Source organism: Cavia porcellus, unplaced genomic scaffold (genome assembly GCF_034190915.1).
Source record: "Cavia porcellus strain 051 isolate PalLab524CR breed Dunkin Hartley unplaced genomic scaffold, mCavPor4.1 scaffold_27, whole genome shotgun sequence".
NCBI lineage: Eukaryota > Metazoa > Chordata > Mammalia > Rodentia > Caviidae > Cavia > Cavia porcellus.
The window spans coordinates 37,927,143-37,951,939 of NW_026947510.1; the positions used below are offsets into that span (position 1 = coordinate 37,927,143).

General features: G+C 41.4%; 1 protein-coding gene across 5 annotated transcripts in view; it reads left to right on the plus strand.

The window, feature by feature from the left end:
• Borcs5 (BLOC-1 related complex subunit 5) overlaps positions 1-20,969 on the plus strand; it is a 96,596-nt gene extending 75,627 nt beyond the window's left edge. For 4 of the 5 annotated variants that reach the window (XM_013153179.3, XM_013153178.3, XM_003470410.5 and 1 more), the window contains one exon: positions 20,364-20,969. In XM_013153179.3, the coding sequence (XP_013008633.1) occupies positions 20,364-20,594 (231 nt within the window). In that variant the 3' untranslated portion in view covers positions 20,595-20,969. Of the gene's footprint in view, positions 1-15,679 lie in introns of all 5 variants that reach the window. The other variant, XM_063238247.1, reaches the window with a different exon arrangement.
• The last annotated feature ends 3,828 nt before the right edge of the window (positions 20,970-24,797 follow it).

Sequence of the window (24,797 nt, forward strand, 5' to 3'; positions counted from 1 at the left end):
TAGATCAGAAGCTGTGCAGTCTCCACAGTTGGTCTTTTCCTGTTCTTTCCCCCTTCTCTTCAGTTCTTTAATGGCTCTTTACTACATGACACTTGCTTCTCCTTACCCAATGTCCTTTCAGATAGTCCCTTCACAGTGTCGTGGTATACGTCTACATTTCAGAAGCTACTTTTGTAGGATACAATCCCAGGTTAAAAAATAAAGCAAAAAACTCCAAAGATCCCATATGTGCTTTCTTAAAATAGCAATTCTGCTTGTTAGGGGTGACATTTCCATCCATACACCCAAGCATATTTTTAAGAAAGTAACTCTGGAGACTGTGGCCCTTCCAGGGGGAGAACCAGCAGCAGCTCCTGAGATCCATGCCATGTTGGAACTGTGGACACTGGGAAGCCAAGCAAGCACCTCCCCTCCCTGGTAATCGGTGGCAGTGTGGCAGACTGTGGTCATTCCAGGGGGAGAACCAGCAGCAGCTACTGAGATAGCACCATGTTGGAACTTAGGACGCTGGGAAGCCAAGCAAGCACCTTTCCTCCCTGGTAATCGGTGGCAGTGTGGCAGACTGCGACCCTTCCAGGGGGAGAACCAGCAGCAGCTCCTGAGATCCACGCCATGTTGGAACCTAGGACCCTAGGAAGCAAAGCAAGCAACCTCCCCTCCCTGGTAAGCGGTGGTGGTCTGGCAGACTGCGGCCCCTCCAGGGGGAGAACCAGCAGCAGTTCCTGAGACCCACACCATGTTGGAACTTAGGACGCTGTGAAACCAAACAACCAGCCTGCCTCCCTGCTAAGCAATAGTGAACCTACTGATGCCCGGCCTAGAGTCAAATATCCCACTTCCCCTACCTTCTCTCCCCCCCCCCCCGCCCCGCCCATTAGCAAATGGAAACCAGAAATCTTCTGAGCATCTCCGGGGAGGTTGACCATAGCAAATAAGGGGGACTTCCTTTTATCATTTCTTTGAAGGCAAATATTTCTATTACTGTTTTGCTCTTTTCTGATTAATGGTACTGCTCTATTCAATATTCTGTTTTGATAAGTTCTATAGTGTTCCATATTTCACCTCAATTTGATATACGTGATTGAAAGAACTATTATAAAAATAACAAAATATACTGTGATACCTATTACTGTTATCCCAATAACCTGCTGTGAAGTTCTGTACCAATCTCACTATATGATCTTAGTTGGCTTTATTGTGTCTTGTTGTATACTTTCAAAATAAAATTATTAAAAAAAAAAAGAAAGTAACTCTGAGTGTGTGTAGTCATGGAGCAAGGTAGAGGGGCATAGTTGGGGAAGCTGGGGAGGCTAACACAGAGTAGGGTGGGGGCTCTGGAGGAATGGCAGAGTGTTGGGTCCTCAGCCAGAGAGAAAGGGTATCTGTGCCCTGTTAGATAGTGGGGACTTGTCATAGAGGCCAAAGATCCAAGCTCACTCTGCCCTAAATGCCTGCCTGTCTCTCCTATAATCCAAGGAGAGCTCTCCCAAGAAGACAGTGGGTCAGGATTTCTGTTTTGTTTTTTTTTTAACCTGCGATCTTTTCATTCCCTACTTTGCCAACTTTCAGTGCCACTTTCAAATCCTTTATAGGAGCAGGGGTGTGTTATGCCTGATTTTAGCATGTCTTGGGAACTACTTAAAGGTTTTGAGGTTTCTTTGCTACCTAGACTTAATGCTAAGGGGTAAGGAGGCATAAAGGGAAGTTGGCAAGTCATAAAAGAATTTTTGAAACAAAGTGATGCAATTCAGATTCTTGCATTTCTAGTATCTTGATTCTCTTAAAGACCTGAATAAAATTTGTTCCTTTATTGAGACATTTAGATACATTATTTGAACAAAAGAAACAAGGTCACTTCAAAATCCCCAGTATGTGGTAATCGATGCCGCCTGGCCTGTGGTGTAATTAATGGAAACACTGGCGACAGTCTGCCCATTGTTTGTCCTTGTGCAACAGGAAATGGCAGAGTAATAAGGAGCTGGAGGTTTACGTAATGCAGAAGGTAGCAGACATGTGTGCAGTGGTTACTGGTAGCTTTCTATTTCCAGGCCTTGTCTCACCTTAGCCAGGTTCCTATTCCTAATGAACGTGAAGTTGTTTGATTTGATTTTGTCAATTGACTTTCTTTTTTTACATTGACTAATGATAGATTTTTATTTATGGCCAGAAATAGCGTCTTGAAAAACTTCATTGTAGATCATTTTTTATTTACTGCATAGCTGTAATCATAGAGTAAGGTAGAATTATGGAAAGGAAATGTCACTTAACAGATTCCCATTGCTTTGGACAGTGACAGTAATATGTGGTGGCCCTTGGAAATAGGAATTCAGTACTGGCTCTATCAGCACCATCTGTGTGAATTTAGGCAACCTGCTTAACCCCTGTGGGTCCAGCTTTGTCTGTAACAGTCGCCTGTAATTGGAGAGTGTCTCAGGACCCTTGTAGTTCTAAAATTCCTTGTTCTAAGCCCCTTAGGTGAGGTCAAGGATTGCGAAACCCTTGTGTAAGGGAAATGTCAGAGTACAAAGTCTACGAATAGGCTTTGTCAGTGGAAAAGTTATTCAGGCTTCTGTGCTAACAGTTTATTCTCTTTAGTCTGTTGGGTTTTTTTAATGTAGGAATTTATATTCAATAATGTGTTATTTGTTTTACTAAAAAAATAAATATTGGTGGTTAAATTAGAAACCAAATGCTGGGAGTAGTGACAAGTGCTGGAATCCTAGCTCTTGGGAGGCTGAGACAGGATCACTGTGAGTTCAAGGACAGCCTGGGCTACATAGCAAGTTCAAGGCCAGCCTGAATTACATAGTTGAGACCAAGTCCAAAAGAAACCAAAAATTTTTTTACCCTATTTGAAAACATTAAAAGTTGCTATTCAAATTCATCTATTAAATATTTTGAAAAGATATTGAATGCTTTGTTCAACATAGGGTATGTATTTAATTGAAGTGAATTGACATTTAAATTAACTAGCTGTGTAGAAAGTGCAGGTAAAGGTCAAGTGGGAAAGCATGAATTAAAATCCTTGTTTCATTGCTGGTCCTGCCTTTACTGTCCTGGGGATGTCTTGTCATCTGTAAAATGACAAATTCACAATTCCTCATCTTCTCTAGTAAGAGACTATTTTCCTACAATATTGTTGTGAAGAGTAAAGATAAGGTGTGTGTGTGTGTATATATAGATATAGATATACATAGAGTGAACATACATAGTAATGAAAGGGAAAAAATTGTACAAGACAAATTGATTGTCTTAAAACTTTGTTCTTTTGAAATTGCCTATCTGTAACTGCTTCATGGCTTTGTAATTACTTTTTCTTGACCCCTGTATCCACGAGAGTAACTGAATATATAGGATGCCTGATTGTACCATTGTACCAAGCTTCAAAATTCCTTTTTAAAATTTTTAAAAATTTTTTGAAGGTAGTAAAATACAACACACAGTGTAGTGAAATTGGTACAGAACTTCACAGCAGGTTACCGGGATAACAGTAATAGGTACCACACTGGCAAGCAGAAACACCAAAATGACACCCAGGATTTATCTCGTTATCTTCAAAATAGTTGCTCTTTTAATCAGGTATAGCAAAATAAAACAAAATACAGAACATTATAGAACTTGTCAAAACAGAATATTGAATAGAGCAGTACTGTTAATCAGAATAAAGCAAAACAGTGGTAAAATATTTGCCTTCAAAGAGAGAGTAGAAGGAAATCCCCCTTATTTGCTGCTATATTGCGGATGATCAACCTCCTGAGAGATGCTCAGATCTCTGGCTCCCATTTGCTAATGGGGCAGGGGGCGGAAGTGGGATGTTTGATTCTCAGCCTATGGGCTGGTAGGCTCACTACTGCTTAGCAGGGAGGCTAGCTGGTTGTTTGGTTCCCCAAACAACCCTAAGTTCCAACATAGCGTGGATCTCAGGAGACGTTGGTGGTTCTCCCCTGGGGCAGCCACAGCCTGCCACACCACAACAACCGCTTACCAGAAAGGCAAGCTGGTTCCTTCTCCAAGCTTCATAAATTGATAATTAATCAACCCTTATAACTGATGATCTCACTCTGCAAGCTAATCAGAAGAACTGCCAGGCTGTTCTTTCTCACCTTTATACCTCTTGCTTGTGCATCTTATAAAAGCCCTAGACCACCAGAGATCGGGGCCTGATAATCTGGGAATGATTCTTATCAGTCCCTGTTGACATAAATAAGTCTGTCTCTAAATCCTGGGTGTCATTTTGGTGTTTCTGCTTGCCATTGCAGTATGATATCTGACCTTTATAGATAATAATAGTTGTAGCTATTATATATTATTTTATTAACATTAATTTAAAAGTTAGAAACTCACAGAATACTGTATACTTCCATGTTATCCTAATGTTATGTACAAATATTACCAAAGGAAATATTTTCATTATTATAGACTTGGATTTCATTTTTGTTTTTGTTAGAGCAGGTGAACTGAGATTTGTCAGAGCAAGACTTCTCTTGTTTGATTTCCAAAGCAAAAGTATGCAAGTGAGAATAAATAGCAAAATTTTATTCTTAAAAGCTGCTCATTATAAACTATTCAGTTTCTTTTCTTCAAAACTCTTATGTTCAGGAACAAGGTGACTTCATAGTGTCCACACTCTGTGGTAAGTGGTGCCCTTCAGCCTGCCCAGTGTTGTCCATTATGCAAGGAAGAGGCAGCTGAAAGTCCCTCTGGGGACTCACAGAGATTTATCTGTGGTGGTGGTGTTCCTAGGATGACCAAATAAGGATTGGAAAGACAGCACATCCTCGACCCTACAAAGTTTTGCTGCAGTGGAACATACCCTGACCTTTTATAATCTGACTGAAAACCCATAAGCGGTCAAGTGGCTAAGGTGTGGTAGAGCTAGAAGCTGGATTTGGGTGCCCAGGATGTGCCCAACTCTGCTTGGAGGCAGAGAAGATGTTGTCTGAGGCAGAGACAGGTGATAGAGGGAAGCTGGAAGGAGCAGACATGAGCACCACATGTGGAGAGTGGAGCAGCGGTCCTGAAGAAGGTTCCTGCAGTCCGAATCATGAAGTGCTAGTAGTGTGCAGAAATAGATACATTAATTAGCTTGACTACAGTAATCTTCTGTGTGGTGTGTATACCTTAAATATGTTCAATTTTTGTTTAAAAATTTTAAAAAGAATGTGACAAGTAGGAGTCAGTTTAAGCACAAGCATGGAAGGTTCCAGGAGATGGCTGGGAACATAGGTCATACTTCCTCTGAAATTAGTTGATGCATGTTGTTATGAATGTAAAAGTCCAAGACTGGGTCCACACCACCTTTTATCTGGACTGTTGTTCTTGCTGACTTAGCTACCACCTTCCTTTATGGTATGTTTTGCCTGGCTCCAGCAGTTTGTTTGGGATGTCTAGGTCACGATGGCCAAATACATTTTGTCATCCCTGTGAACTCTGGTCATTTCAAAATGGTTCCCTCGGATCCAGTGTCAGACAGCTTCTGGGTCCAGGTGAGATTTAGGGAGCAGCCCTGATTGATAAGTGTGCCTGTCAGGGATATGGGGAAAGGAAGCAAAGGCACTTAGGTTTCATTTATTTTTAAGTTGAGACATAATTCCCACTTCCTAATTCACTCTTTTACAATGTACAGGTAAGTGATTTTTTAAAATATATATTCAAAAGTACTGTAGTCAACACCACTGTCTGGTGCCAGAACATTTTCAGCACCCCAAAGGGAAACTTCAGCCATTTCTCATACTCTCATTCTCTTCTCCTCCGAGAACTACCCAAATGTTTTCTGTCTTTGGGTTTACCCATTTGGGGACTTTTATATAACATACTCCTGTTCATATAATAAAATAGTATAATGTGATCTTGCAGGTTTGGTTTCTTTGACTTAGCATAATGCCTTCAAGGTTTTTTTCCATGATGTAGCTTATATTAGTGTCATATATTAGTGTATATTAGTCAATTTCTTAATGGCTAAATATTTCATTTTATGGGTATACCATACTTTATCCAGTTTTCAGGATTCCACATTCAAAATGATGAACATTTTTGGGTTATTTCCACTTTTTCCCTGTTATGAATAATATTTCTGTGAATATATGTGTACTGGTTTTTGTGTGCCTACATTTTGGTCCTCTTGAATATTTACTTGGGAATCAAATTGCTAACCAGTAGTAATTCTCCATGTAACTTTTTCAGAAACTTCCCAGCTGTTCTTTCGAGTGCATTGTTTTATGTGCCAAAGGAGAGCAGGAGAGTTCCAGTTTCTCCAGTTAGTTCCTCACTGACACTTGTTACTGTCTGGATGTTTATTTTAACCCTCATAGTGTCAGGAAGTTGTCTGTGGTTTTGATGGTCCATTTCCAAATGACTAGTGATGTTGAAATCCTTTCATGTGTTTCTTGGACATTTCTGTATTTTTTTGGAGAAATAAGTTGAACTGTAACTGAAACTTCAGATTTTGCCTTTGGGATAGTAGTAATTTGTATAGTTATGCTAACTGTTTTGTAAACAGAACATTGGCAGTTCTGAGTTTCAAAAACATGTGAGAAAGATGTATTTGGAAGCTTTATTGTTTAAAAACATTGAAGCAGTTTTTTAAAACTTAGAAATTTCTTGGTCTTGAGTACTGTGAAAACAAACATCCAAGGATATTTGGCCATTTAGTAAAATTTCTTATAATAATATACCCTTACATTTTTATAGCTCAGTTTTGTTTTCAAATCACTCTTGTGTATATTATCGCATTTATAGTCTTAGTAACACCACTATGAGTTATGATGTAACTATCTTTAGTTTTAAAAAGTAGAAGCTGAGACTTGATTTTGTGATTTGTTAAAGATCACACAGCTAGTAAGATTTAAATTTTAAGACTTCTGATCTTCATTGTTTTATGGTAATAAATTATTAACAACAATTGAGGGCAAGAAGAGCCTGTATTGCTAAAAATAAGTAATATGCCCAAGATGTGGTCATAGCCAAGTCCCAAAAGATTTTTACATACCTCAGTTCGTTACTTAGATGACTGTTTCATAGGATGAATCATCATTTTTTTATTTAGCTCCTTTTGCAGGAAAATCCTTATAATAAAAGAACAGAATTCTGTATCCCTAACTATTCACTATGTTTTGAGCATAGGATATCTGAAAAGGCAAAACAAAACTGAAGAATGAATTTGGAACCATAAAAAAGGGACAGGCGGCATCTCATTATCTAGTGACCTTGACCTCTTCCTCGCCTCTTGTTACCTACTTGTATGGTCCTAAATTGATCTTGAGATACAGAACTTTAAATGTTGATTGAATGCAAAGTGAGCTACTTAATATTTCTTTTGATGCAGGATAAAGTTACTAAGCTTGCTTAAGTTTTATAATTTAACACACATGGTGACACACACCTGTATTCCAGTGCTCAGGAAGCTGAGAAGGGTTATTAACGACTTCAGGGCCAGCCTGAGCTAGAGTGAGTTCAAAGCCAGCATGAATTACATAGTAAGACCCTGTTTCAAAAAACAAAAAGTTTCAGAATTTAGAAGATGTACAATATCTTGATGAAGAGTTAATATGTCACATGTATTTTCTAATTTAAAACGGGAAGCCGTTAGTGGCCCATTTACTCAGGAGACAGAGGCAGTAGGATCAGTTGAGCCAAGAGGAGTTTGAGGCCAGGTTGGGCAATAAGCAAGATGTCTTATTGAGCTGGGGATATAGTTCAGCAGCACCTCCCTAGAATGTGCAAGGTCCTGAGTTCAGTTCCCGGCACTGCACCCCACCCCCTGCAAAAACAAAAAAATATCTTGTGGGAAAAATCAGGACCAAATCAAATGGAAGACACACAGGCCCTGATGGAAGGCAACTTTTTATTACACTAGTGGGCTGGGAGAAACAGTGTCAAATCGCCAGGTCCATCTTGGTTTAAACAGACCCTTCATACATGTTTCAAGCAGGAAATACAAAAGGCTGATAGCAGGTTATTTTGTAATTGGTTACATAGGCTGGGTCATCTGTTGTCAGGCAAACTTGTTCTGTGCTGAAGGGGTTTCCTAAGGTCAGGGACTTGGGTGAGCAGGAAGAATCAATCATTGTCTTTAATTGAGTCAGTCTGTCCTTGAAGCAAATTAGCACAAGATGCACTTTCTGACTGAGTTACATTTATCTTACAAGTTGCAGCTGGTATTGAGTCTAAAGGAACTGGGCCTGTCTATCCTGCTCTTAATATACTGTCAGGTTATAAGTTTTTAAATTTCCTTTACAGTCTACAAATAGAGAGAAATCTGCTGGTATGGATCACTGCTTTGGAACTTTAACCTTTCGCAGAAAACTAGGTCACAGTGTAGTCTCCTGTATGATGACCCGTGAACCAGAGCGTAATTTATCAGGAAATCTTACATCACAAAATTGTTTGAAACTGTATGCTTTTGCTGGAGAAGAGACAATCTATTAATACTCTTGTGTTTGCTTTCAATATATTTTTAAAAGCATATATGTACTCAAGTACATTTATATACTTTATTTTTTTTTCTGTGTTGAGTACTACCAAACAGTGGTAGTAATATTCATTCTCGTGACTGAGCATGTGGATCAAATAGACCTGGGGTCCTGTGTTCAATCCCTGGCTCTGAAAAGAGAAACTAAAAAAGATAAGGAAGGAGTTGTAGGTAAATGATTTCAGTTATTTCCTAGTTTGAGACGATTCTGACAGGAAATGGGATGAGTAATGTAACTGTTGAGAGATGTTTAGCTGCAGTTTAGAACAAAAATGAAGGATGTAAGTGAAAAACATGATGCTGAACTGTCCCCTGGTGATTGTGAAAGTCTTGAAGATAGTTACTGTAACAGAGATGAGGCATAATCATCAGCTCTGCCTCTACAGCAGAGACGTTGTTTCTGTGTGGGCACTTCAAAGCTTCATCACTTTCCTACCTGTATGTATTTACATCTTTTGCCTTGCTTTCCCATTCTTCATGTAAAAGAAGTTTCTAGACGAGGTTTCTGTTTCAGTTCATGTATTTTATAATTTATGAAGGCTTTCCCCCCCAAACTGAGACTGTTTTGGGCATTTTGTACATATTATCTCATTTAATCCTCATATCAGTCCTATCAAGTAGGTACCATCATGATCCCCAGTTTAGGGACAAAGAATTTGAGGCTCAGAGGTTAAAGAATTAATTCAAGGTCACAACCATGATTTGAACCCATTTCTGTCTGATGCCACTGCTTTCAGTCCACAAGCTATGTGTTTTGGCCTTAACACTGGCATGGCTTCTCAGTTCAAATTAATTGTTCATCTTATTGCTTCTGTAAAAGCCCCAACCCTCAGCTCTGAGACGTGAGCTCTGCAGTGCCTTCAGATGTCTACACTGCAATCTGGCTGGCCCCACTGAAGTGAAGGCCCTGGCCTGGCTGTGAAAGGTGACACAGGGAGAAGCCAGTGGGTCTGAAGAGTGCCTTGCCACCACAATGCAGCCCGGAAAGGCATTGCTGCAAGACGGTTTTGCAGGATTGCATATGTGGGATGGAGAGTCACTCCTCATCTGGTGGCTGTGACCACTGAGAGACATCAGGATTCAGGATGAACTCCATCCAGAGGTGGAAGCTGCGGCGTCTCAGAGTGAACAGAACTAACTTCCCTTCCACAGCGTTGGGGCTTCAGCCAGGGCTTCTGTTAGCACTGCTGTCTGTTTGGCATCTAGCTGCTCTTCTTCCTGCTCTGGAACCCACTTCCTACAGTGCAGAGGGCACAGTCACCACCCTGGTTACGCTCTTGGCACCTCCCTGGCGCCTTTGTCCCATGAGGGCCAGGTGCTGTTCGCAGGTGTTCTCCTCCAGGTCTTTGTGTCCTACCCCACTGGCTTAGCACTGGCCCCTGTGCTTTGCTTTGCTTTTCTTTTTTTAATAAAGTTAGTTGATGTTCAGCTAAACTGTTGGAGCACACTTCCTGAAAGTGATCTTAGTTTTTTTTTGTCTTTTTCTTTTTTATCGGTACCGGGGATCGAACTCATGACTGCCTGCTTGCAAGGCAGGCGCTTATGCCGCTGAGCTAAATCCCTGGCCCCTGATCTTAGTTTTTAAAGAATTTAGATTGTAAAACCTGGTTTACTTTTGCCTTAGGAATATGATAATTTAGAAATGTTTTCTTGAGACAGAGGCTGGGACAGTTCTTTTTGAAGATTCCAAATTTGGATTTTGTTTTCTTCTTAGAAATTTAAAGTTTTAATTGTTTTTAAAAAACATTTACATACTTTGTAGTGCTCTCTACAGAGTAGAGACTGCAAATATTGCATATATTTGTAGGGTACTGTGAGAAATTTCAGTACGTATATACAGTAAGTAGCAATCAAACATGATAATTGTCATCCATCAGTACAAACATTTATCATTTATCCTTTTTTTTGTGTCAGAAACATTGAAAATTTTCTCTATGAACTGTTTCCAAACATAAAATAAGTTGTAAGCCATTATTCTCCTGCTATGCTTCAAAATTAAAAGTTATTCCTTGTGACCAGCTGTACCCCCCCAGGTCCTTTGACCATCACCTGTCCTCACTGCTCTAGCCCCCATGCTTCCAGTCTCTGCTAGCCAGTCTCTTACTTCCTGCCTCTGTGAGAGCAACTTTGTAAGTTTTATACAATATGAGTGAGATCATATAGGCTCACTCTCTGTCTGTGTCTCTGTGTCTCTGTCTCTGTCTCCCATTTGGTAACGGCTATTGAACTGATGACCTCATGCTTGCCAGACAAGCACTCATGCCCCTGAACTAAATCCCAGGCCCTCTCTCTTTCTTTTTGAACTTGCAATAGTCCTGTGCTTCAGCCTCCTGAGTGCTGGCATTATACGCATGCACCACCAGTATTTCTCTTTCTACATGATTTTACTTAGCAAGGTCCCAAGGGCTCATCCATGTTTCTGTTAATGAGTCTCATCGTTGTGACTTGAGGATATTCTACTGTGTATATATGCCACATTTTCTTTATCAATTCATCCATCCAGTGTTGGATCATGATCTCATATCTTATCTATTATGAACAGTGCTGCAATAAACAGAGAGTAAAGACACTTCAACATGCTGATTTCCTTTCCTGTGGATATGTATCCAGTGGTGGGATTTCTGGATTATATGATAGGTCTATTTTTAGTTTTTTGAGGAACTTCCATACTATTTTCCACTATAGTTGTACTACTGTATAGCCCCACTAATAGTGTATGAGAAGTCCCCTTTTTCCACATCCTTGCTAGCATTTATTTTTTGGTCTTTCTGATAATAATCTTTCTAACTATATATGACCCTCATTGTGGTTTGTATTTGTAGTCCCATGGAGATGAGTGATGTTGACCATATTTTCATACATTTCTTGACCATTTGTTTATCCTTTTGAGAAATGTTTATTCAGATGGTTGGTCCATTTGTAAATCAGAGTTTGCTGTTGAGTTTTTTATGTTCTGATGTCAATTTGGATGAATAGTCATAGATATTTTCTCCTATTCTGTGCATTATTGCTTTATTCTGTTGTTTGTTTCCTTTGTGGTACAGAAGTTTTTTAGGTTGATGCCATCTATTTTGTCAGTTTTTCATTGTCAGAGATTTTTGGATCATACCCAGAAAATCTTTGCCAGACCATTGTCCTAAAGCATTTCTTCTATGTTTTCTTCAAGTAATTTCATAGTTTTAAGAATGCCTTTAAAAAAAAAAGAATGTATTTGATTAATTTGCATTGGTTTTTGTTTACTTTATAAAGATCTAGTGTTCTTCTGCAAATAAATATCCAGCTTTTCTAGCATGATTTATTGAAAGACTTTGTCTAATGTATGCTTTTGGTGCCTTTGTCAAAAATTTATTGGCTATAAATACATGGATTTATTTCTGGGTTTTCTGTTCTGTTTCACTGGTCTGTGTATCTGTGTTTTATATCAGTACCATGCAGTTTTGGTTGCTGTAGCTTTCCGTATATTTTGGATTCAGGTATTATGATGCCTCCAAGTTCATTTTTTTTTTTTGTTAAGATTGGTTTGGCTGTTCAGGATCTGTGATTCTATATGAATTTTTGGAGTGTTTTTTTTTTTCCATTTCTGTGGAGACAGTCATTTCCATAGAGATAGTTAGATGCTTTGTTAATATTGAATTAACAAATATTCTGTATATTCTGGATGTAAATCCGCTATTAGATGTATGTATATTTTTATGAATGTATTCTTAGTCTGTGGATTATTTATTTTCTTCAGGGCACCTTACAATGAGATTTTTTTTTTTTTTTTTTTTTTTTTGGTCTTTTTCCTTTTTATCGGTACCGGGGATCAAACTCACGACTGCCTGCTTTACAAGGCAGGCACTTATGCCGCTGAGCTAAATCCCCAGCCCCTTACAATGAGAATTTTTAAATTTAAAGCAACCAATTTGTCTTTCATGCTTAATGCTTTTTTCATTTTTATTAGTCCATGATGCATTACATAATTATTACACTCCTTGTGGGGAGTACATGTGCATAACACATTGTTGTCGTCAGGGCTCCAAGGGAGTAGATTTAATGCAGGACATATAATTTATTGGATTACTTTAAAATATTCACCCAAAGAGTCAAATGCAGAAGAGATCAGGAAATCTGTCCATGCACTTAGACCCAAAGAATCCACCTGAGGGCCTGGACCCTGAGGTAGGGTCCTGTACAATAAGTTCAGCTAAACACCTAAAGCCATGGCAGCATCCCCCACAAATCTAACTGGAGGCCTCGAACCCGTGACAATGTCGCTTGCAAGCCTGTACCAAGGACCTGTACTAGAAGACCCAAAGGTCAATGGTGGAAGCTAGAAAATCTGCACCAGCGGGGTGCAGGATCTATGCCAGCAAGCTCAGAGATCTGCATGCAAGTGATGCTCAAGGTAAGAACCAGATCTCCCCCAAAGAGACCGCAGCCATCCTCAATGACAGCGAGGACCCGAGCCCCCCCGATTATGAGAATAGCTGAGTTCCTATCAGGAAACTTAGGATGACAACCTTCGCCAGGAGAATCACCAGCACACCATCTTCCTTTCTCCTTTTATGTTGTTGGCAACAGTCTTCAGGTGGGCCCCCTACACCCAGAAGTGGGTATTTCTAGTTGCCTGTTCATTAATTCACCATACACATCTTTTTTTTTTCCTTTTTTATCGGTACCGGGGATTGAACTCATGTCTGCCTGCTTTCAAGGCAGGCGCTTATGCCACTGAGCTAAATCCCCAGACCCTCACCATACACATCTTGATTCTTTTTTCACCTTCTTCTTTTCCTCCTTCTCTTCATCTTGCTACTTAAAAAAGTCTATCTTTCTACTTTCTGTTATCTTTTATTTTGTTCTGTATTTGTCTTTGGGCTTCTCATGTAAGAGAAATCATACAATATTTAAGCTTGTGTGTTTGATTTATTTCACTTACCATTGTGGTCTAAAGGTTTATCCTTTTCCTACAAATGATTCAGGTTTACCCTTTGTGTGGTAAGGTATTTCTCCATTGTGTACACAATGCCATATTTTCTTTATCCATTCATCTATGGATGAACATGGAGATTGCTATAAATTGTGCTGCTATAAACATGAGTATTCATGTGTCACAATAATATGATGCCTTTAACTAATTTGCTAAGATACCTAGAATGGGGAATATGGATCAAGTGGAATTTCTAGTTTTAGCTTTTTGAGAAATCATCATGCTAATTTCCATAGTGGTCTTGATAGTTTACATTTTCACCAACAGTTAGAAGGGCTCCTCTCCTCCCACAGCTTTAACAGAATTATTTCTTGATGATACCTATTCTGTCTAGAGTAAGATGGAATCTCAGTGTTGTTTTAATTGGCATTTCTCTCATGACCAGTGATGTTAATTTTTTCATGTATTTACTGGCCACTTGTACTGCTAAGTGTCAATTTCATTTGCCCATTTTTTGATTGGTTCTTTCATTTGGGAGGGAATCTTATTTTTCTTTAGTCCTTTATATATATTAGATGACAGGTTTTTTTTTTTTTTCATTTAGGTTATCTCTTCACTCTGTTGATTGTTTCCTTTGCTGTACAGAAACTTTTTAATTTGATAGGATGGTTAATGCTTTTTGAACATAAGAAATCTCTGCCTGTCTCAGGATATCATAGATTTTTTTTTTTTTACATTTTCTTCTAGCTTTAAACCTTTCTTTAGCTTCTACATTTAGGTCTGTGATCCATTTCATGTTAATTTTGTATTAATGCATATAATTATAGAGATACTGGGTTTTACTGACTTTTTCATATATGTATAGCATACTTGATCATATCCATTCCCCCTGTTGTGCTATGAAATTTAGGGGTCCTGTTTCATTTTATTCCATACAAATATGCAGTTACCCTAGCCAGAACTGTTGAAATTTTTTCCTTTTCCCATTGAACTGTCTTGAAACTTTTATGACAAATTAAATCAATTGACTATATGTTTAGATCTGTTTTTACTTTGTGTTTGTTAATCTATAAGTCTCTATACCAGTATCATATTACCATGATTTTTGCAGCTTTATAATAACACTTGAAATCAAGTGCTACATGTCTTCAAATTGTTCTTTTTCAGAATCCTGTGGGATATTCTGTGTACATAGAATCAGCTTATCAAGTCTTTTAGAGTTTTTGTTCTGAGTGCAGTTGACTCTTGACTAGTTTGGAGGAACTGACATCTTAACAGTGTTTTTAGCTCTGAATGTGATGTAGTTCTCCATTTTATTGTTTAGCTCTTTAATTTTTGCAGCAGTATTTTGTAAGTCATACATATTTTGTTGTGTATTGCCAAACTATTTCATATTATTGGTACAACCGTAAATTATACTTTATTCCATTTTCTGGTGGTTCATTGCTATATACAAAATACAGTATTTTATATTTACCATATGTCATGCAACTTCCTTAAATTCGCTTGGGGTAGTTTCCTTAAGATTTTTAAGTACACTGTTATGTTATCTGCAAATAGACTATATCTTTCCAGTTTCTATGCCTTTTATTTCTTTTTATTAATCTGCTACTCTGGCAAGGCCTTTTAGTATAACACTGAATAGAAGTGGTGAGAATGGACACTCCTGCTTCTTTTTGATATGGGGGAGCAAAGTATCTTCACCAGTGACTATGATGTTAGATACCTTTATCAGGTTAGGAAAGTTTCCTTTGTTGAAGTTTTTCAAAAGAAACGCATATTGAATTTGTGGGATCCTTTTTTTTCATCTACAATAATACATAATTTATAACCTTTTTGTGTTGAAATGCTAAATTACTTTGATATTCAGAGGCTAAAAAAGGTTAACTACTTCAGGTAACATCACTGTCATAATGCTGTTTCCCTTCTGTATATTCCTGGGTTTGACTTGCCTGTCAGTCAAGGAGATGGGCAAATAGACACACATCATCCATTTAAAGCATTTGTGATAAGTGTGAGCAGATTCTGTAGATATCAGCTGCCTTAAGGAAGCCACCGTTATAATCCAAATAATCTTTTAAAAAAACTTGCCCTTTGAAATATACTGCCCCCAGAGCCGGGACATTTATATGTAGAGCAAAGTTTAAAGTATGGGTTTAATTAAACCATAAATTTCTTGAAGGCAAGGGGCTTTAGCTCACTTGTTTAACTAGTGTTACAGAGACCCCAAATTACAGTGCCTTATACAAAATGAAAGTTTATTCTTTATTGTCTGGTCTGGCACTGTTCTTAACCCACAGCATCCTCAGGGACCCAGGCTCCTAGCTCACTCCTCTGCCAGCCCAAGGTCTACAGTGACTAGCAGCAGCGTGCAAGAGGAAGGAACTGAGAAGAGGAGCAGTACTGAATATGTGCCTGCCAGCCTTGCAGGAAGGCCCCAGAAGCTGCTGTGAGAATCACACACATCCACTGCCTAGAATTCAGTCATGTGATCACATCAGTATGAGGGTTTTGAGGCAGGCGTTGGTTGTTGAGAATAAACAGTTTTTCACTGTTTATTGGAAAATCAAGAAGTTTGTATATTCTTCAAGTTCCTGAAACAAAGTTATTTGCAACTTTTTTCTCTCTGGCCTGCCTGAGTTTCCTGGAATATTAAAGTTATATTAAAGCTAGTCAGGAGGTGTGTCTTGTTAATATACATAGTAGCTGTGGGGGCATGAATAGTTTTGGTGTCTATATCTGTGTCCTTAGGATGAGGCATGAGGCACAGCACATGATGGTACGAAATAAATGTCTGCTGATTAGTTATATATTAACACCACACATTTAGTGGGTGCTTACTCCACTCGGCACCACTCAGCAGTGTAGTTAATGATCTACATGCAGTATCTGAGTCCTCAGAACAGTCCTCAAGTAGCCACTGTTATCTCCACTACTTACAGATTAGATAACTTTTCACCCATGTGACAGATATTTTTTCAGGACCTCCTATTCAATAGGTACTGAAGATACAGCAGAATTTACAACATTGGAATCCTTGCCCCAGTAGCATCTGCATTGACTAAGTTACATAGATACTAGCTAACAGATGGCACTTGAGCCTCAGCAGTCAGACATAGAGTCTGTTATTTCATCTAGTGCATGCGTGGTCAATGAGGGGACTGATGTGAATGATGAGCAAAATATTTAAGCTGTCCATTTCACAGAGAGCCTCATGGCTACCCTTCAGTTACGGCATAGATCAGTGGTGATGAACCTGTGGCACACGTGCCACAGTGAGCTGTTGGCATCATTGAAAGCTCTAAACGGTTTTCCATCACTGGCATAGATTATTAGATTGCCTGTCTTAGCTATAGAGTTACCTTATGAATGGCTAAGGCGTATTCAGTGAGGAGACTTTAAATGACTCCATGATGCTTCTTTATCAAGAGGACTACAATTAGTACAGTTCCGTGATTCTGAGGACGATGGCCATGTTCATGTTCATGTGAGAGAGATGACTAGAGTCTTGTTCATCATCCCATGCAGAGTTTGCAGACAAAATTTTGCCAAATGCTCTGTTTGCAGCCAAATGATTCACAAAGAAAACTGTTTGTGGGCCAGGGATTTAGCCCAGCAGCATAAGCGTCTGCCTGGTAAGTGTGAGGTCGTGAGTTGGATCCCCAAGACCAAAAAAAAAAGCCAAACCTGTGAATGGAAGTACCTTTATATGTGTGCTGTCTAGTTAGAATCTATGTGCCAAAAATAGAAATAAGAGGGGCAAAACAGAAGGATGTATTGCTCTAATGTCAAAATGAAGAGTTCAGAGTTGCACTGGATTCCGGCTTATTGCCTGAAGTCACAGTGGAAGTGTTAGAAAGTATGTACCTGAAGTTCAGGGATTAAAGGTCAGCATTACAGATTAACGATCATGTTGCCTTGAGAACAAAAGGCAAGGATCATCAATTGACATCACACTTTATTGACACTTCTCCAGGTATTAAATTATTACACCAAATTGTGAGCTTCTTCACAATGAAGAACAGGGAAGAATTTAAAAAGTGCTAACTCTTCCATCATACGACTTAGCATTGTTCAATGCCATGCACAAATTGCCTAAGGTCTCATATACCACCAGTGGTCCACAACTCTCGCTCAGGAAATACACCTAAAAGGAAAATGCCAGGTGGAAATCTGGGTTCTGGCCTTGGTTCTGTCACTGTGAAACCTGGGAGGTCTCTCAATCTTTCCTCTCCTGTGGTGTTTTCTTTCTGTGGACTTGGCTCTTGAAAGATGTGACAGAAGCAAGTGTGAACAGCATGCTTGGAATTGTGTGCTCACCTATGCATTGAGCTTAAGTGGCTTGGGACACAAGTTCGAGGTGAGTTAAACATGGACTTAAGCTAGAAGCAGAAATGTGCACGGAAGCATGTGCCACTGGAACAGAAATGCCTCACAGAGACGGTAAGAACTGGTGAGGGGTGTGTATTGGGACCGATGACTTACTTGCCAGCCACTTCCAACGTGATGAGCTAATCACACACACTCTGGCATCTGTCTTCTCTGGTGGAGTTGGGGGTAGGGGTGGGAGTGATAATCCAAGAAAGATTGGGCTTCTGGAGCAGGCACTTACCGTGTGCCATGCTGGTTCTTAAGGGGTGTTCATTGACCTCTGAGCCACTGTCCCACAGGAGGTGCTGTATCTGGATGGGCCCAAAAGGCCCAGTCTGTGACTGCCCACATGCTGCCACAGTCCCTAGAGACTGGTTAGGGATACAGAGACATTTTCTGCATCTTTCGGAGATTCCTGTTGTGGATGTCCTTCCCCTTCCCACTTCTGTCAGAAGGCATTTCAGAGCAAGGGGGAAAATTAGCCTAGAAGAAATGAGCAATGAGGTGGTTTTCTCACCTCCCCTGTTTACCATTGCAATGAGAAAAAAATGATTATTTTTTCTCAGACCTGGGTTTGGTCTCCTACCGGATCTTTGTTTTTGTTGAAGTCATATTCTGAGGCTCAGTGGTAAGATGAGGTGAACACTGGAAGGCAGATGGGAAGGGCGGCTGGACTAGGTGGTGCAGGGGATGTGGAAGTCACCTTCAGAACTGCTGCAGAAGTGGTTCTTCCCAGGTGGAACAGGAAGAGGGGAAGGGAAGTTCTGGCAGTGGCAGCAGCAGCTGAGAGAGGCTGTGGCCCCTCCTTGTTTTACGCAGGTCACAGGTTTGCTTGGGAGGGGAAAGGTACACGAAGCTGTCCTCACAAATGTCCACAGTGGTGTGGTCCCCCTGTGAGCTGCAGCTGGCTGGCCCGTGTGTCTGGCCCGTGGCAGGGAGAGTGCCATCCTCTCTGCTGTCCCCTGCAGTTTCCCTAGTGAGCAAGTGCCACACTGCCACAGCCATTCCAGGAAGAGGGAAAGACACAAAGATGAAAAACTGTATCAAAGGGGTGGAGGATAGCTCAGTGTAGTAGCCCTGGGTTCCTCCTGATACAGGGAAGGAGGCAAGAGGGAGGGCGCCATGCTGGTGCTTGCGGGCTGGGTGTCAGCGAGTGGGATGACTACGAAGCCCTAAATGTCACTGCACAGGCCTGTGGGCTTTATAAACACTGCACACTTCGGCTGCACTATATGTATAAGAATGTGTCTAAAGTAATAAATGAAGCTTAGCTTACTGTAACATTTATTTTTTAAGCTTTTTGTGTGTGTGTGTGTGTAGTATTACTGATCAAACCCAGGGACACTGTACACTGACCTACATCCCCAACTTTTTATTTTTTATTTTGAGCCAGGGTCTCATAATTAAGTTACCCAGGCTGGTTTTGAAGCTTTTGAGTAATGGGGATTATGGGCGTGGGCCACCACAAATTGGCATCTTCTAAATTTTTTGAAAAACCTTTTGACTCTTAATACTGAGTTTAAATACATGTACAGCTGTACAAAGCTTTTCTTTATAGCCTTGTTCTACAAGCTTTCTTTAGTTTTTAAAGTTTTCTTTTTAAGCTTTTTTGCTTAGAAGTTAGAGACTGGACATGTGATCAGTGGAGGATAACTTGCCCAGCATACATGAGGCCTGGCTTCCATCCCAGGATTGCTGAAAGAAGGTCGCTGACACACCTAGGTCAGGATGGCCAGCACCCCCACCTTCCCCGCCACATCATGTCCCACTGGAAAGTGCTCAGGGGCAGTGCCACATGTGGAACAATCACCCCTGCTCCTGTGCCTTTTGGGATCCCTCCTGTGGGACTTCACAAGGCTCTTCTCTGTTCCGTTTTTTTTTTTTAAATAAGTAGGACTCCATTCTAAAATAATAACAGTAGGCAGTAAGTAAGCCAGCCAGGAAGGCAGCGTTGATCACCGCCAAGTGTCATGTCCTGTAGTAACTCATTGCTGCGCTTGCAGATGGCCCCAGAGCAGAGGGGTGTGTACTGTCGTTGCCACAGACACGAGGAGTGTGTTGCGCTGCCCCTTCTCATGCCGCATTGTCCCTAGGCGACGGATTCTTCAGCACCTGTGTACAGGAGCACGTTGTGGGTGCAGCTTTGCACTGGCTGAAACGATGGTTCTCTGATGCTGCTCCTTCTGATCCACTGAAGCCCAGGCTGCTTTCATGTGGCAATCTCTGGGTCTCATCAGGGTGTAAACAGCACCAACTCCTGGCACAGAACTGAGCACAGTCCTCTCTCTTCCCCAGAGCTTGGTCAGAGTGCAGCTGTTTTGTTTTTGTTTTTTGTTTGTTTGTTTCTGTTTTTTAGTGCACGTTCATAATACAGAATAGTGATGCTGACTTGGGAGATTGGCAGGTGTGTGTAACATCTTGCTCATTTTCAGTCCCTTTGCTCTCCTCCCTCAGGTCCTCTCAGGGAGCCTCTCAGGTCCCCTCTTATTTCCTATAAAGTAGGCAACTTCCACTTAATCTGTGTGACTCAACCTCTAGCTGGACACATGACCTTTCGAGGGCTTGCGTAAACAAGTGTAATGTGTTTTTTTGTTTTTGTTTTGCCTTCTACAGATGGATCTGTCTGTAGAAACCCTCTTTAGCTTCATGCAGGAACGCCAGAAAAGATATGCCAAATATGCCGAACAGATCCAGAAAGTCAACGAGATGTCTGCCATCCTGCGCCGCATCCAGATGGGCATTGACCAGACAGTGCCCCTGATGGAGCGGCTCAACAGCCTGCTGCCCGAGGGCGAGCGTCTGGAGCCCTTCAGCATGAAGCCAGAGCGGGATCTCCGGCTGTAGGATCTCGCCAAGCCGAGCCGAGGTGCATGGTCAGAGCGCCCGAAGTGGCGGAGGAGCAGTCCTTCCTGCAGCATAGGAAACTGCGGGCACCAGGCCCCACTGCCCCCTGCACCTTGGCCAGGTGCACAGCCAACTGAACTGGCCTCCAATAACCAAAACGACCTCTGAACCCTACATTGACAGTTCTTTTTATTTTGCTCATGTTTTTTATTCACTTGTTTTTTGTTTTAATTGAGTGTATATATAGTCTTAGGTACTGGAGTGAAAATGTGGAGAGAAGGGAAAAAAGTTTACTAGCTATATGTCCTTGGTGCCCTTTGAATTTTACTCGGGACCCCTGGGTTATGAGTTGTAACCATAAAGACTAACAACCCACGTCTATGTGCTGTTATTGTTCCTACCACAGCTGCTTCCGCCACATCCAGTCTTGTGCCGGCATCTTCCTCCTGTCTTGGGAGACACTGGTGTCATCTGCCAGGTTCCCATGTCCCTTCTGAATCATCAGAAACCAAAGACGCCCTCTCTGCAGCCTCAGATTCTTGTCCTGTCCCATCCTGTCCCATCATGTCCCATTGAAAATTGGTTTCCTGGTGCAAAGCTGAGGTTTCTGTTGAGTAGTTGCTGCTGGCAGGACCTGGGGCATGTGACCAATGTGGAGCCCAAACTCGCAGTCATCAGGCCACCAAGCGATGGGGATGCTGGGTGTTACCATTCTGCAGCTTCAGGGACCTGCTGACATGCGGGCTGGGTGCCACAGTAGCAAGGCAGCCTTGCCTGTTGTTTCAGAAAACAGAAACAAAACACAAAGCGCTGTAGAATTTCTGTGTGACCTTGGGAAGTACGGCAGTTTGACACCCAGAACACTCAGTTCTATGCCATGAACACCACTGCTGCTGTCATGGTGCAGCAGGAAGGCCAGAGGCCGGAGGGAGGCCTCAGGAAGCCACAGGGCTGGGACAGACTGAGGTCTCCTCCCGCCTGACTGCCTTGGGCCTGCCAGGTGTCTTGGAAATTGCTTTGGGCATATCTCTAGCTCAGCTAAACTTTGTGATTCTAATCAGATACTATCCTGTAAGGTTCATAGAAACCAGAATAAAATGTAGGACAGAAAACTGATGGACAGAAAAAGCATGAGCTGGGCAAGGTGGCCCATTACTGTGATCTCAGCACTACAGGAGGCAGAGGGGGAGGATTACCAGGAGTTAGAGCCAGCCTGGGCGATGTAGTGAGTTGAGGGCCAGCCCGAACTGCATAGCGAGACCCTGTCTCAAAAAAAAAAAAAAAAAAAAAAAAAGCTCAAACTACACAGGAAAAAAGTTTCAATTGAGGTATAGGAAAAGATAGTTTGTAGTATTTGCTTTCTCTTTTTTTTTCCTCCTTCTGCCTCCTTCCTCTCCTTTTCTTCCCTTTCTCCTGCCTTTTCTTTTTTGCAGCACTTGTTTAGACCTAGGGCCTTTGCACTGAGCCACACCCAACTTGTTTTATTTTGAGATGGGACCTTACTGAATTGTCCAGACTGGACACAGATTTGCAGTCCTCTTGCCTCAGCTTCCTAGAAAGCTGGGGTTACTTAGGCGTGCTTGCCTAGCTTCTAGTTATTTTCTAATGACCAAAAATAAGAACCAAGATGGTTCATTTCCTTTGAACTAAAAGACAAGTTGGAACGTCGATCCAAGGGAAGAGGCCCAAAGAAGCATCTCTAGGGGCAATCTTTTGATCCCTTCTGCCTGCCTGGTATCTGACACTTTCCCTTCCCCACAGGAAGGTGAGGAGCTGTCCACTGAGGAGGTAAAGGAGGTCATGCAAAAGAATCGGAGCAGGGAGTGGAAGTGGGGAGCTGTTCGTTCCTCCGTTGGCCACTGGTGAAAGCAGTGCATACTTATGGTTCTTTTTGGTGATTAGAATTTTCCTGGGTCCTTTAACCACTTCTCAAATAATTTATTAGAAAGCGCTAACCAAGAAAGATGCGCTGTAACTTAGAAAGCTATTAAATAACTAAGATTACCCTAGGAAATGTTAAGAGGGGCGATGGGGACAGCCACTTGTAGTAAACGACACATTTTTCCTTTAGTGATCTGCAGAATCCTATCATGTAGTTGAGGATCTAGTGCCAGACAGTGCTAATCCATTATCTTTTTCGTACTGCTTCATGCTGTTGGTTTTGTACTGTATATTTCAATATTTGAAATAGCTAGATTAGGTCTCACTATTATTTTAAATTTCCAACCAGTACATAGTGAATGAATACAATGAATTTCCTTCACATAGTCTAACAGGTAAGTTTTTTGCTTTTTAAAACAAGTTTTGATGCAGGGTCTTGCTGAATTGCCCAAGTTGGGCTTGAATTTACTGTCCCTCTTGCCTCAGCCTCCTAGAGTGCTGGCATTATAGGTAAGTGCCACCATGCCTGAGCAAGAAGTGACATTTTAAAAGCTATCACCATCATTGAGGTTTTTTGAGTTCCATGTTTGGAACCCAACTCTGACCACAGGACTATCCTTGAAGCCTTCCAAGGGGAAATGTCTGACTGTCTACAGAGCCTCAGAAACCATTGTCCTCACTGCCCTCAGTGTGACTGACAAAATCACAAACCATGCTGCTGAGGAAGCTGTGAGTGGGGCTTCCTCACCGCTTCAGTGCTGTGTGCTTGGGCCAGACAGCAAGGCAGGCCCAGCCGGTCATGAAACCCTCTGAGGCAGCCAGCTTTCTTCTTACTAAACATCGTATGAAGATGTGTCCTAAGTAGATGCATAGATGATTGTCTGCTTCTTACTGGGTAGAAGCAGAGAACGAACAGTAGGTTAAATCATTTTGTAAGAGTTCATGTTGATCTGCAGGAGGTATGATGGTTTTGTAATGTCATTTTGGCAGAGGTGAACTCATTCTCATCCAACAGATTCATTCTGTGTTTCTTTCCAGTGAGAGCTTGCTGCATAAGTGTGGATGGGAGTACGGCAGTAGCTGTGCCTGTGCCATCCTGTGCATTTTCTGGGCTCTGCTGCCCCTTGGCATGGGCAGCAGCTGGACCAAACTCTGCCACCCTAGTTCCCCCAGAACCTGTCTTTGGTGTTTCCAAGCGGCCACCGCAGGTTCTGGTGAGAGCCGAACACTGGGTTCTGGTGGGGACAGGTGCAGATCTCAGCTGTCCTCCCCTGAGCACCTTCCTGACCACCACCTGCCAGCCCAAACTGTTACCAGCTCCCGACACTGCTTCTCAGGGATCCCTTGGACACACCCCATGTTCTGCACCATTCCTAATGGTTGATTGAATCCTGCTGGTGACATAGCATCACCAGCCCTTTCCCTCATCCGTGGCTTGCTTTTTGCCAGTGAATCCTGAGACTGAATGACTGGGATTGCAGGAGACATTTATGGTGGACCTTGTTCTTGCTTCATATGAACTTACCTGGCCACTGTGGGAGGTCTCGGGTGTGGAAGTCCAGCCTTTGTCTCTGGTGAGCCATTTTCTTGTCCTGAGCCTCAGAGCTATGGTTTGAATCTTCAGTGCCCTTCAGGGGCCCATGTGCTACTGGAAGATGGAGAAACCATAACAGGTGGGGCCTAGTAGAAGGGAACTAGGTCATGGGGTGCCCTCCAAGGGGAGATGCACTGTAGCTCTCCCCAGCTGCCACAAAGTAAGTAGATTTCTTCTGCAGTGTACTGTCACTGAGATATTTGCAGAGTCCTCATGTTAGTAGACTACCTGATAGAATTTACTGGTGATCCAAATAGTTTTTCTTCAGTCAGGGTTCATTCCTTGAGGCATAATTTATGCTAAAAGCTTTTGTGTACTTTTAATTGAGACTTTGAAATTGTAGTTCCCTCACCAGGGATAGCCCAGACCATAGCTGATCTAATCTTCTCCAACTCATGCTGTTCACTTAGGACACTGCTTCAAAGCCATATTTTGCATTTCACCTAGGACACTATTTTTTTTAACTGATTCTGATGTTTTATCTAGTACCTAAAGAAACTTTTTACGTAAACACAAACTGCAACAATATGACTGATTTGTAAATATCTTTCAAGACAGTGTTAATTTCACAATACTTTAAAGATAAAAATTTGTATAATACTGTTCTGCAAGGATGGATGAGCTGTCAGAATGCTAGAAATCACTTACCTCCATTTTCCTTTTATAGATGTAGAAGAGTAACAAAGTGCCTAGATAAGTACTGTTTACACCTAAAATATTCCTGCCTA